The 15,149-nt window shown below is 33.5% G+C and overlaps 1 protein-coding gene across 4 annotated transcripts in view; it reads right to left on the bottom strand.

The window, feature by feature from the left end:
• The window catches only part of STRN3 (striatin 3), a 121,174-nt gene that overhangs the window by 21,403 nt on the left and 84,622 nt on the right, over positions 1 to 15,149 (bottom strand). For 2 of the 4 annotated variants that reach the window (XM_032242613.1, XM_032242614.1), the window contains 2 exons: positions 5,529 to 5,669; positions 454 to 587 (listed from right to left, as the gene is read on the bottom strand). In XM_032242613.1, coding sequence (XP_032098504.1) covers positions 454 to 587; positions 5,529 to 5,669 — 275 coding nt within the window. The remainder of the gene's footprint in view (positions 1 to 453; positions 588 to 5,528; positions 5,670 to 15,149) is intronic. The other 2 variants (XM_032242616.1, XM_032242617.1) reach the window with 1 other exon arrangement.

Here is a 15,149-nt window from a genome sequence, read left to right as displayed (position 1 = left end):
AGTATTCAGGAAATGATGCAAGCTAACTTTAAAACGTTCAGAAACTTTAAAATATTTCCTTAAGAAAATAAAAGTTCAAAAATAAAACATGCTTTTTAGGAAGTATTCTGAAGGCAAATATATGATCAGGCTTTTTTCTTTTTTCTTGTTAACACCAAAATATAGCTTAATTTGAAATAATTGAGAGTTGACTACTCAAGATATATTTATTGACCAATATATTAAAGTAATCATTCCAAACCTCTAGCTAATTCACCAAAATACCTAAGAAAAATTTAAATGCCACAAAGAAAGTAGTTATAGAAGAAAAATTACATGTCACTTCAAATCAACACATTGACACAAACTTATCTTTTCCATGCACCTTGATATTAATTCTGTTTATAAGTGATTCCAAAAAATAAGGAGCCTTCTATTAAATCATTAAAAAATTAAAAATAAAACTGCACTTACATCATAACTATAGTCTGCATCATTTGTTACCGTCAAGTCTGCAAGGTCTCCAAGGCCCAGTACACTTAACAAAACATCATCAGAACCCATAATAAATGACTTGCCTCCTCCAGATGGAAACGTTATTGGTTCAGCTATAAAGAACAAAACCGCTTCTTAAATGCTGAAAAATCATACAGTACAAGACAATATTGTGGGGAAAATTTAAGCACTTAACAGTTACAATATTCAGTAATATAATTAATTTTTATTTTCCCACTTCCACTCAAAAAATCCTGTTACTAAGCAGTGCTAAATAAATGTGATGGAACTGCGGTGTATTAACTGTCCACAAAAAAAATGTGCACTAGATATATTATTCTGGGGTGGAACGTGGGGAACAAAAGCAATGTCTGTCTAAATCTCTTATTGCTTCAATACAATTATAGTTTACATGTTAAATAAGAAATAGGACAAATTTTGATTAAATAATGGAGTTAAATATCAAATTTTTGCCATTCATGGGGGAAACGTCTACCACGACCCTCAAGGACCTCAAAGTAGTTAATACAGTATTTTTTAAATGATAATAGGTTATTACTCAGTCCTTTTGCTTTCTAAAGAAGTACTAGGCATTCTAGTCCCTGATAAAAACTAATACAAACATTGAAATGTAAATAGTTTACAGTCTGCTATACAGTATATCAGTTCACTAGAATGAAGCTTTAATTGTTCAGATTCCTTCAGTAATAACAACGGTCTAGAAACAAGTTCTTCTGCCAACAATGTCAGTTTCTTTCTATAAAAGGTTAATCCATATGGTCTTCAGAATGTCTTCTAGCTTTTGTTTGTTTGCTTGCTTGTCTGTCTGAGACAGTGTCTTGCTCTGTTGCTCAGGCTGGAGTGCAGTGGCATGATCTTGGCTCACTGCAACCTCCAGCTCCTGGGTTCAAGGAATTCTTTCTCAGCCTCCCAAGTAGCTAAGATTACAGGTGTCTACCACCACGCCCGGCTAATTTTTCTATTTTTAGTAGAGAAGGGGTTTCACCATGTTGGCCGGGCTGGTCTTAAACTCCTAACCTAAAGAGATCCGCCCACCTTGGCCTCCCAAAGTGCTGGGATTACAGGTGTGAGCCACTGTGCCCAGCCTCTCTTCCAGCTTTAAAGCTTTGGCTACCATTTTTGTTTTAATGTACCATTCTAGTTATCATGACATTCTAAACTGAAGCAACTTATCTTGACCAAAGAGCTTTAACTTCTGATTAGATTTGCCGTTTCAAACAGGTGGAGCTTCTTAGTTTTCTTGACTATATCATGTGTATTATTACAGCCTTTCATGTTAATATTAGCAGTTCCAATTATTTAAAATGTGTTTTCCTTTCTATACATGCTATTGACCAATTAAACTCTGCCATAACTGTATGGCTATTATCTAAATATTTTGTTGTAACAGTCATAGTTTAAGCACCAGTCTTCAACATCATTTCAAACATGCTTTGAAAGCAAAATTTTCACATTAAGATAACAAGGGAGAAATACTCAAATCATTATAAAACTCAACATATCAAAACACATTTAAAATTCATGAGCAAATTTAAAAGGGAAACATTATGCAAAAAATCAAGCTGATTATCAATTTTTTAAAAATTCCCATGAAAAATGATGATATAAATATGCTACAGGAAACATAAGAGGTGTAATGAAATTTGACAGTATCACGAATAGTACTGAAAATAATCCTGAGAAGACACAATTCACATATATACTAAGGCAAGATAAAATTCATCTTTATTTAGAATATCTTGTTATTTTATCCTATCAAAGTAAGCTATATAATCTGACTCAAATAGGGTTCTAAAATGAAGTTCTGATTCAGTACTTAATCTAGAATGAATCTGAAAGCACCTGACACAAAATATATAGAGATATTAAGAAGTATTTAATCTTTCAATGATGACACTTATTGAATCTGAATAATCTGTAGCATTGATCTTTTCCTACAAATTATTAGTATGCCATTATTGGCAATAGCAGAAGCAGCTAAAAACTATAAAATCACTAATTTAAACTTATGTTTAAGGACAATTATGTAAAAGTCATTAGAAAATATTTACTCAAGCATTTCTCTCTAGGACAAAAATATTTTTACTTTAAACTCATAATTTGTTTCTAAGGAAACTTGGAACAAAATGCAACAATTCCTCCCACTCGCAATTATACAAACATTCAATGACACAAATCTCAAAAGCCCAATAAAATAACTTTAACATAACAAATTATTTTGCAGGACTATCTCTGATCAGCCACTGACCAATTTAGAAACATGTGAAGGGAAGTGTCTGGACAACATTAGTTTTACTAGAGTTATGGATTAATTGTACTTGACAAAAAATTAGTATTATACTCATTTGTAATTAATCATTTTACTACATTTCTGTCATTTTTCTCTATACACACACATATATTTTATGACATATACTTAAGTAGATATAGCGAGCTATTCTGCTTATTCAGCATTTATTTACACATATATGTGCAAAAAATCTTTTATACTATTACCTCTGCTTTCCATATTATCCATTAGTGTGGCATATGGTAATCACAGAAGATACTCATTTGTTTGCCCTTATTTCCCTGCAAGGAAATTAATTTCTATCCTAAAAATTCATTTCGTTAATGGTAATATAATTACCCACAGCACAAAAATATCATTAGTAGTTAAAAGAAAAATATAATTATTAAAAGAAGTAGTTTTAATTTCTTTTTTTTTCTAATAGAGACAGGGTTTTGCTATGCTGCCCAGGCTGGTCTTGAAGTCCAGGGCTCAAGTGATCCTCCTGCCTTGGGCTCCCAAAGTGCTACAATTGCAGGCATAAGCTAGTATGCCTTGTTTAGTTTTTAATTTAATGATGGAAATTTTAACACATTTTATTAGGAGGCCTAAGAGATTTCGTCAAGTAATCGAACAATACTAGCATAATGGGGCTATGAAATACAAGGCTTTTTTCAGACTTCTGTAACTAATCTTTCTTTTGATGGACACTTATGACCAAGGAAGCCTGTAGCTCTCATACTGAACTCTTTCTCCTCCAATTTTATTAAACCTAAAGAACTTAGCCCAGGTAACAGATTCCACTTATAACAGTGGCAACATGGTATGTCTCAAGTCTTTAGTAGCAGTAGTCTAGAAGATTGTAATGTAGAAGTACTACTCCTAGAAAACAGACAGTTGTTCTTTATAAAATGAGGTATGACATGGACTTCAAAAGCAAAGAAGGGAGTTGGGGGCTGCCATGGAAAATAAGAAAATTGTGTACTCCAGTGCTGCCTTCTTAGCTTGAAGCCAAACTCACATCTCTTTAAGTAACAAATTCCAGTAAGATCAATCCTTTAAAAACTGTAATCAAGTTCACACTTAAATTTCTCCCCTCACCCTCTTCCCAGCATCAAGAAACAGATCACTGACCTATATTCATTCTTTAAAACACACACATTAACACATAAACACACATACATAGAGAGCTCTAAGTTGGTTTTTGTGCAGTGTGTGCCTTGACTGGCTTTTTCTTGTATGTCATTGGTTTGAAACATTTAAAAGGGCCCACACTGCTAACATGGCTTTGACTTAAACTGCAAAAGTTGCAGTTTAAATGTACATTAATTACAAAAATTTTAACAACTTGTACTACGCATATTTGGCAAAGCAGACCAAAAATGAAAGAAGCAAAATCACCACTAAATGCATAAAATAAAAAATAATGGAGTTGCTATGTGTATTTTAGAAAATACTTCTAAAGTAAAACAGCAATATATCTCAATAGTGGAAATGAGATGTGAATAAATTAACAGGCACTTTCATTTTTCATTCATTCTGCTTTGAATGATTTTATTATTTTAGTGGTTTTTTTTTTTTTCTTTAAAAAAGGTGAGTGAATTAAATGGTAAATTATGAGAAGGAAAAAATGCAAAATTATTTAACTGAAAGGAAATGTGCCACTAGGGAAATCTTAAAAGGGAACAAGATACATTTAAAATTTTTTGACTGTGGCTTCAAATAAATGCTCTTTATACAGCAAAGGCACTAACATCAATGAAATTTAATGCATATGCTAAATTATTATAGCTCATATATCACAATAATCTTTGGTTAAAAATTCAGATTCAATACTTATAAATATCTAGACTTAGAGTAATACATGATTCAAGTATATCTATATATCTTTGGCTAAAATCAATTTTGGAAAAAATGCTTAAGTAGTACTTTCATTTCCTACGCATTTCTGGTTTAAGCAAATTTTACAAAATTCATTACTAGGCAGCATATACTTGCTACCAAGTTAAAGAATGATGCTGCTGCCTTATTCTCAAAGGATTAATTTAGGCAACAGATACATATGTTTTTTAAAGTAACATATATTTAAAGTACCAGGTTGGGCACTGTAGCTCACATCTGTAATACCAGCACTGTGGGAGGCTGTGGTAGGCAGATCACTTGAGGTCAGGAGTTCGAGACCAGCCTAACGTGGTGAAACTCCATCTCTACTAAAGATACAAAAAATTAGCCAGACGTGGTAGCATGAGGCTGTAGTCCCAGCTACTTGGGAGGCTGAGGCAGGAGACTCACCTGAACCCAGGAGGCAGAGATTGCAGTGAGCCAAGATCGTGCCACTGCACTCCAGCCTGGGTGACAATGAGATTGGCTCGAGAAAAAAAAAAAAATTCAAGCACAATGCTAAATTTAAGCAGTAAGATAAAATGAGTTGTTTTTCCATATGTATTAAGTTTGTTTTTGTAAATTATTATTTTCCCGTTACTAGATCTGTAGTTAAAATTACATTTAAGAAAGTGCTCTGAATTTACCTGTGATGGAAACAACTCCTGCTCACATTAAAAATAGAAACAAAATATAAAGAAATAGAAGCCAGAAATTTCAAAATCCCTAAACAATTATATCAAGAGCTTGCCCAACACCTTCTCTAAAGATCATATAAAATGATCATCAGCATTTTAAACAGTAGCCTAGTTGCAATATTAAGATGTGATCTGGATTTAAGGTCTTCTGCAATGTAAATAAACATGGTAGCTAAATTTTGTACCTTCCTCTGCTCTTGCACCTTCATGATCAGTCATTCTAGTAGAGGCTGACCTAGACTGATTAATGATTCCTGAAGGGATGTGGGGCAGCTCATCATCTCCCAGATCAGCTATCATGTCGTAGAGTTTTGTCCTGTTGGCCCCTGTAAATTAATGTCAGCAGTAGAGGTTCATTTAATGGCTACCGCTTGACTTGCCAGCAGCCTTTAAAACCAATTTATTAACAAAACAGACTATTAAGAAGTCCCAGTTATTAAAACACCAGAAAATTAAAGATGTCTTCCATTTTCCATACCATCCCCCAAAACACACTGAGTTTAAATATTTTCAATATTCACTATTTCTGTGGAGACATATGTCTCTCTCTAACGATACACATATATTACATACATATATCTCCATAGACTAGAGAGAGTTCTTTAACGTTCTGTAAGCTCACAGACATGGAAGGTATCATTAAAACAAAGGAAAATTTTGGTGTTTAAGGTTAACATTTACCAGTGTAAAGAATAAAACAAGGGCTTATCAACATAATTCACTGTTTAAAAATGTTAACAAAGGAATAAGCAAAAATAGTTTTTATGAGGGTGCAACAAACAATTAACTTTACCTGGTATTTCCATGGATATTTTCCTGCCATGTTAGCCCAAATTTGTCATTAACAAATCAACCCAAATTTCTTTCAAAATGTTTTTTTCACTTTTCCCAAATCTGAAAAATCTGATTTATCCATAAGATCTCTGAGTTTCTCATAATGATATGAAAATTCAACACTGTCACGAGCCATAAATATAAGGGAAGAATTTTGGCTGTTGCCTGGATAATTCAGGCCAAAATATATGAAACTCAAAAGCTCTGTAGTATTGTGGAATATTCTTTAACTTTGAATTTTAGAAATGGCAGAATAATTTATTTTCAATCATATATTTTGAAAGAAAAGTTTTAAGACTGTCAGAAAAAATACTTTGAAAAGACAATGCTTTATAATCTACATAAGGTTAAAAAAAATAAAATAGGTAAGTCCAAGGTCAATCATTATGACCTTATATTTACTAACAACAACATTAATGGGTGAATTCGACTGCTATATATTTTTAAGTGCACCGTGGCTATTTAAGTGTAAGTAACTCTAAGAACTATTACTCATCTATGTATCCTTAACAAAATGCCAAGCAATTAGTTAGTAAAACTTAGTGGAAATAGGTGGACTTTTACACATTTATCGATCCTATTTTGCAGTAATTCCTAACTTCTTAGAAATGCTTAAACAACTCTACTTCTGGATTGGGGAATATGTCACATAGCCTGAATTTCCTAAATAATAATAATTTAAAAACTCAGTGTTATCTGAGGGCTTCCTCCCACAGTGAAATGACCGTAAACAAATTCTCTAACAAAAAACTGTCAACTGGATGTCCAACCACCAATTAAATTCAATGTAAAAGAAAATAAACATCATGATTTCTTGCAAAATAGCTCCCTTTGTAACTTTCCCACCTGTATGACTACCACCACCATTTATTTAATTTTGGTTCTTAAAATTTTGCAACCATATTTAAACTCTTCTTCAACTTGTAAAATTGTAAAAAGGTGGGGGCTGTTTTTAAAAAGAACCTTCCTTTAAAGTATTCTCCAAGTTTATCTCTTTCTATTGACTTTAATCAAGGCTTTCAATCTTATGAATTACTATAAGTTTCCTAATTGTTTTTTCTATCTCCAAGCTCCATTTATCTTCAATCACATTCATAATACTACAACTAAACTAATTTTCCAAAATTATCACATTTATTACATCTCCTTTCGCTTAGAAACCACAAGTAGTACTTAAAAACTCTTTGGATCAAAGTTAACTAAAATCATGTACTTAACCTTGCAAGTGCTTCATAATCTGATCCTATTTTTTCTACCCCATCTTATCTTTTAACTCCCTTCATTTTCCAGTCAAAACGTTACCATATAGTTTCAGTGTTCACTGAGATTACTTCGGCCATATTTTGTCGTAGCTGTCCTCACCCATTCTCAGAAAGGTGAGAATACTTTCTACACACACACACACTCTCTCTCTCCCTCCCCCAATCTTCTAACACAAACCTCAGTCTATCCACATGCTACCCATTCCTCCACACCAGTTCCATCTCTTCTGTAAAGCTTTTGTTGATCTTTCCCCGTTCTCTTATTTATATGTAACATAAAATGCCTTTAATAAATATTACCTTGTAAATAATTTCATTATATGATAGCTAATGTGAAACATAAATGCTCGACAGAAAGTTTTGTTACAGATAATGTAAAGTCATAATCTTTCTGTACACATGAACTGGGAGATATAGAGGGAAAGAAATTAGGAGCTGCTATGAAAGCTACTTTTCAAACTGAGGATCCCAAATTATATAATATTTTATGTAAAATAGCCTCTATGCGACACAGTGCCAAGTTGAGGAAAAAAATGGAACTTCCCTGCTCTAATCCTAGTTTCTCAAAAGCTGCCAAAAGATGAAAGCAGATTTCATAATTAGCAGTCTTAACTCTATTGTGTAGAACATCTTTTTTTTTTTTTTTTTTCTTTTTTTTTTTTTTTTTTTGAGACAAAGTTTCACTCTTGTTGCTCAGGATGGAGTGCAGCGGTACGATCTCGGCTCACTCACGGCAACCTCTGCCTCCTGGGTTCAAATAATTCTCCTGCCTCAGCCTCCTGAGTAGCTGGAATTACAGGCGTCCACCACCACACCCGGCTGATTTTCTGTTTTTAGTAGAGATGGGGTTTCACCAGGTTGCCCAGGCTGGTCTCGAACTCCTGACCTCAGGTGATCGACCAGCCTCAGCCTCCCAAAGTGCTGGGATTACAGGCATGAGCCACCAGGCCTGGTCAAGCATCTTGCAACTGTAAATTTAATGTCTTTGTTTTCTTTCTAAACCTATCCAATATTCTAAACATAATAAATGCAACAAAACAACTTCAAATAAAAAATCTGAAGTCTTATTAACAATAATGAAAAAACTGTAGCGGTATAACAGAATACTAGACAATATTAATATCAATATTTAAAGGCGTATTTGAAGATGCATTAAACACTAATTAAAAACTGAAATTTACAGAAGTACAAATACTTGTTCTAATTCTTACAGCAAGGAAAACTTGAATGCAGTGACACAAACATGGCTCTCTGCAGCCTCAAGTTCCTTGGCTCTTGACCTTCTGGACTCAAGCGATCCTTCTACTTCAGCATGCCCAGGAGCTGGGACCACAGGCATGCACCACCATGCTTGGCTAATTTTTTAAAAACTTTTGTAAAGACAGGGTCTCACCACGTTGTCCAGGCTGGTCTACTTTAGGCTCAGACAATCCTCCTACCTTGGTCTCCAGAGTAGCTGGAACCACAGGTATGCACTATTATGCCCAGCTAATTTTTGTATTTTATATTTTGTAGAGATGGTCTCACCATACTGCCCAGCCTGGTACTAAGCTCCTGGAGTCAAGCAATCCTCTCTCTTAAGCATCCCAAAGTGCTAGGATTGCAGGCATGAAGCCACTGTGCCCAGCTAGGAAAACTTTCCTACTACTACGAATACAACCCACCTACCTCTTAACAAATACAAAGTCCTATATAAATGCATAATCCTCTAAATAGACTACAACACAATGAAAAACATACTAATTATGCCTTGTGTAAGCCAAACTATAGACTACTGTTACATTTTCAAATTCCACTCACACACATACACACTCATGCCATGAAATTTATCTTCCTATGCCCTCTATAAGTAAAATAGTACTTTTGAATAAATCTAACATTTTCCATTTCTCAAACGAGCCCTCCCTTTGTTCATCAACTTTTATATTCTGAAGCAAAACTAACTGTAGTAGGCAAACAATCTGGAAAAGATAAGCTTATTTTAGCATGAAAATTTACTTAAGTCATGTTTGCTAGATCTGTTCTATTTTCTACTGTTGTAACTAAAGTTTTCACATGACAACTGTTCGTCTTAAATAAATACGAGATCACAATAATAAGAAAAAATAACTTCAACTGCAAAGTGAGTCTTTGGTTTTAAAAAGTGCACTGATTAAAGAGTATCAATCTGATACATTCTGATCCTAGGCAAAATACCTAAGCTATTTTCTTGAAAAGAAAGAAAAAAATCCTGAGTTAAAGGACACGAATAGTTTGTTTTAAAATTGTGAAATTAAAGCCAGAAACATAAAACCACATTCCTAGGTAAAAATAGTATCTCTTTGCTACAAAATAATTTTTTGTCTTTGAGGCAGGAGAGAGAATATAACTATTCTGTGGGCTCTTGGAATTAGTACTATCTGCTAAATGGAAGTAGCTTAATCATAACAAATAATTTGTAGTGTAAGCAAAAAAAAAAAATAGGCTTTTTAAAAAACCTATTGTAAGAGTAATTTCTTCTTAAAGGTATTCAAATGCCTAATTTTGAATATGTGGCTTGAAGTCATACTTTAAAAAACTGTATTTCCTCGTGACATGTTTTCTTGGATCTAGAAAAGGAAATGACAATATAAAACTGTAAAAATAAAAATTAGAAAATGATTCAGGGCAGCTTACTTACAATTTACATTAAAACAAACTGAAAAAGTTAAAAGACTTCCTGCTTTTCTAATGTATTGATAATCAAGCCAGGAGGTACATAGCAATTCTGAAACACCAGTAAAGGAAAGAAGGGAGATGGCAAAAAATCATATTCTATACACAGAAAAGACAGAAAAGTCAGCATAAACCAGAATAATTAGGAAAATTAAGGAAAGTCCACCCACTGAGAACCAGGACTAAAAACATACATATTCCCAAAATGTGAATTTTTAAAATGGGGAACATCTTTTGAAGACAAGAAATGAAATAATCTTTTATTGGTAAGTTTAAATTGTATAGGTATAATATAGCTTAACAGTAACAGGCTATAACAGCTCCTATAAAAGGAAAATTACATTATTATAATCCACAGTTTAACCTTTCCATGTTGAAAAGGAGTGACAAATATCAAAGTCTTAAAAGATTTTTAGCTGCTCTGTCATATTCTAACTACAACCTCCATATTTCAGATGCTTTGTTCACTGTGTGATTTTTAATCATTACTGGTTTGTATGTTTTTACTAAGATATAAAATACAGCACAAATGGAGACCTTAAAGTTAGAAAAATGCTACCAACATTTTTACAAAAGATTAATTCAGAACATTCCTTCACACTCCTCCCAAATTACAGAAAACATATTAATTATTAAAAAGTGAAAGAAAACTGAGTTTTAGCTTAGATATTAGCATTGCATCAATGTTTACTTCCTGATTCTCATGACTGTACTGTGGTCATATACGAGAATGTCTTTGTATAAATATATGCTAATTTATTTAAAGAATACCATGTCTACAACTCAGTTTTCTGAATTATTCCCAAAAAAAAAAAAAAAAGAAAAAAAAAAACTGAAAAACAAAAAACAAAAGTTTTCACCCTGTTGGCCAGGCTGGTCTTGAACTCTTGACCTCAGGTGATCTGCCCACCTCGACCTCCCAAAGTGCTGGATTACAGATGTGAGCCACCACACCTAGCCTCATGCCTCAAATCTTAACGCTTTGGGAAGTTGACGTGGGACAATCACCTGAGGCTAGAAGTTTGAGACGCACCTGGGCAACACACAGAGATCCTGTGTATTAAAAAATTTAAAAATTAGCCAGGCATGGTGGTTCACACCTGTGGTCCCAGCTACTTGGGAGGCGGGAGTGGGAAGATTGCTTGAGCCCAGTAGTTTGAGGTTTCAGTGAGCTATGATGTGCTACTACACTACAGCCAGGGCAGCAGAGTGAGACCCTGTCTCAAAAAACAAATAAAAAAAAAATAATAATATATTTACAGAAAGGAAAGGGAAAAGCAAGTGTGGTAAAGTGTTAACATGTGGTGGATAACCTGGGTGAAAAGTATATGAAATTCTCTGTACTATTCTCACAAAATTTTCTTAAGTCAGAAATTATGTCAAAATAAAAAGTTAAATGGAAAAGAAAGCTTAACCCTTTGAAGCCTGAAATCAAAATAAGTGCATCAAGCCTCTTTAGTTTCATGGTCTTGACTCTTAGAGTATTAATAAGATAAAATACATCTCAATTATATTGTATATCTCACTTAGTAAGAGGGAAATACTGAAGTGGGTCTACACTCCAAGACAAGGCTGTCACTTTTAATCCCTTTTCCTCTTGCCTGGGTGGGGGAAAAAAAAGAAGGGTGGGATAGAGTGAACAAGCTGGAAGACACAGAAACTTTAACTTAGCACTTGATTTTAGAAGCCTTTCCATTTAAAAGTCAAATCTTGAATGAGTCTTTACAAAGTTAAAAAGTCAGCATTCTTGCCATTTTTCTCTTTCCCTTCCAAAAAAAAAAAAAAAAGAGAAAAAGACTGGATTACATCTGCTGATTCCATACGGTAAAGTTAGCAAATAGTTTTCTTCCCTTTAAGAAGCTGAGGTGAAAAAAATCTGTAGAAGCTTAGTGCTAATCTAGTAGGTGTGAATTACTAACAAATTCTGGAATAAAGAAAAAAAATCAAGATTGGTAAATGTATACAAGTTTACGTTTACGTAGGTAGAATAAGTTCTGGTTCTGTAACACAGTAGGGTGACTATAGCTAGTAATAATGTATTCTATATTTCAGGGTAGCTAGAAAAAAGGATATTGAGTGCTGTAACCACAAAGAAATGAATATCCTAACTACTCTGATTTTTATCATTATTCAATGTATTAAAACATCACACTGTATCCCAAAAACATTTATAATTATGTGTCATTTGTAAGATAAAAAATTTTTTTTGTGTGAGACGGAGTCTTGCTCTGTCGCTCAGGCTGGAGTGCAGTGGTGTGATGTTGGCTCACTGCAACCTCCGCCTCCCAGGTTCTAGCAATTCTGCCTCAGTCTCCTGAGTAGCTGGGATTACAGGTATGTACCACCACGTCCAGCTAATTTTTTTATTTTTTGGTAAAGGCAGGGTTTCACAACATTGGTTTCAAACTCCTGACCTTGTGATCCACCCACCTCGGCCTCCCAAAGTTCTGGGATTGCAGGAGTGAGTCGCCATTTTAAATTTCTTTTAAAATTTTTTTTAAAAGAAATCAATAAAAAAAAAAAAAAAAAGAAACCAAAAGGCAACAGATAATTATTCTAACGTATACAAAGCTAAATAAGAATAATATTAGAATAATAACCAACATGGACTAGATAATAAAAACACTTAGAAATTCATGAATTACCTTTTCATTTAAAATTATAGCTTATTAATAACATGATGAGCTATTTGAATGAAGATCATTCGAAGTCTGTGATCCATAAACCAAAAAAAAAAAAAAAAAAAAAAAGTTTTTGTTTTCTTAAATTCTATCTTCATGCCAAGGATTCAGAGCCAACATTTTCAAATTGAATTCTGTATTCAAGAGCAAAAAGTTTTTAATTTACAAAACTCCATAAAGGAAGTATAAAAAATAAACATAATTTATTTCTTAATTATCTTTCCTGAGACACTCTGCTAGAGACCTTATCCCTATATCTACTTATGTTAGTAGCCTCAAAGACAGTAATATTTATGAAAATGTTTAAAATAAGAACAAATCTACAGTTTAACTAATGGAGGCGAGGTTAAATCCACAAAAATATTTTAGATGACTATGAAACATTATGAAATAAAGAATGAGTTAAATTACAACAATAATACTCTAGCTAAAATATTAAAAAGGAAGTGCTATGTATAAAGACTTTTAAGAAAAGATGGATGAATATATACCAAATAACCAGTAAGTCTCTGAGTGGTAGGATTGCAGGTGATTTTCACTTTATAGTTTTTCTTTATATTCCTATGTACTTCTCATCTGAATAATAAGCATGTGTTATTTTTATGATTATATAAGCAAAGTTCATTTTTTTTTTGAAAAAATAGATATGAAATCAAAATTAAAGTGGAATGGGCTGAATAACAGAATACATTGAGACATGAAAGCCTTAAGTTACGAATCTGGGGTCTCCAGATACTGATGCAATCAAAGAAGCCCTCTTTCATCTCTTTGACATACTGGGTTCCTTTCTATTGTTTTGAAAGAAAAAAAATCACAAACATATACAAAGGAATTATTTGTTGACATAAAGTGATGTTTTCTATGACGGCGGTAGGCAAATTATAATATTATGTGTACTAAGCTCCAATTTAAAAAAACATAAGGACAAGCAGGGTGGCTCATGCCTATAATTTAACACTCTGAAAAGCTGAGGTGAGAGAATGGCTTGAGGCCAAGAGCTCGAGACAAGCTTGGGCAATACAGAGAAACCCCGCCTCTACAAAAATTTTTTAAAAATAAAATATTAGCCAGGTGTGGTGGTATGTGCCTGTAGTCTCAGCTACTCAGGAGGCTGATGTGGGAGGATACTTTGAGGACAGGAGAGTTTGAGGCTATATTGAGCTATCTATCTGCACTATTGCACTCCAACCTGGGTGACAGATCGAGACTTTGTCTCTAAAAAAATTTTGTATGAGGAGTTAAAAATTCAGCTTTAGTTTATCTAATATTTCTTAAACATACTTTTTATAATTAAAAATTTTTTAGAAAAATTTAAAAGCAACAACTAAAAAAGACCTTGAATTGACTGCTATCTTATTTCTAGGCCTCAAAAAGATATAGGTGTAGTCATAGTCTGAGGGGGAAACGGAATACTTCTATTTTAAATTAGAAGCAACATTATCTAACATTTCAAAAGAAATCTTCAGCAGATTAAGTCAGTTTATGATACTATATATAAAATAAACACACTATTAAAATAAACTACTTTCTTTTAAAAAAAAAAAAACAAAAAAACCCTAGGCTAGGCGCTGTGGCTCATGCCTGTAATCCCAGCACTTTGGAAAGCCAAGGTGGGCAGATCATGAAGTCAGGAGATCGAGACCATCCTTGCTAACATGGTGAAACCCTGTCTCTACTAAAAACAGAAAAAATTAGCCTGGCGTGGTGGCACAGACCTACAGTTGCAGCTACTCAGGAGGCTGAGGCAGGAAAATTGCTCAAACCCAGGAGGCAGAGGTTGCAGTAGGCTGAGATCACGCTACTGCACTCCAGCCTGGGCAACAGAGCGAGACTCAAACAAACAAACAAACAAACAAACAACAACAAAAAAAAAAACCTAAAATTCTAATGTCATTTTGTCTATTCTAAAATAGTCAATCATGCAAATAAACTTTTATACTCAACATGCTTGAATTATAGGTAAATGATGTTAGCAACTAAACATAACCCCAGCTCAGTATCAAATGTTTTTAAATACAATAAGCAGTTCACTGTATAGTCTTTTAATTCACATGCAATAACAAAAGCTATCATAAAGTTATAAAAGAAAATTTTCTAACGGGTGCAATCCCCAAAACCTCACATATTAGCCTTCACAAAAAATGAAATCACTCAAAAAATATTTTATTGAAGGAAATTCGCACACTTTTCCATTTACACCTGCCATTTTACATATGAATGTATGTCACCAAGGAAACATAAAAGAATGTCTATATTGTTTTTGCCTTTTTCCTCAAACTATTTTCTGCTTTATACAGTCAAAATGTTAGACTAGCAGGAGTCAACGGCCAGTTCA

Source organism: Sapajus apella, unplaced genomic scaffold (assembly GCF_009761245.1).
Source record: "Sapajus apella isolate SASKATOON/1434 unplaced genomic scaffold, GSC_monkey_1.0 scaffold50, whole genome shotgun sequence".
NCBI classification, from domain to species: domain Eukaryota; kingdom Metazoa; phylum Chordata; class Mammalia; order Primates; family Cebidae; genus Sapajus; species Sapajus apella.
This window is presented reverse-complemented; position numbering and strand designations above follow the sequence as displayed.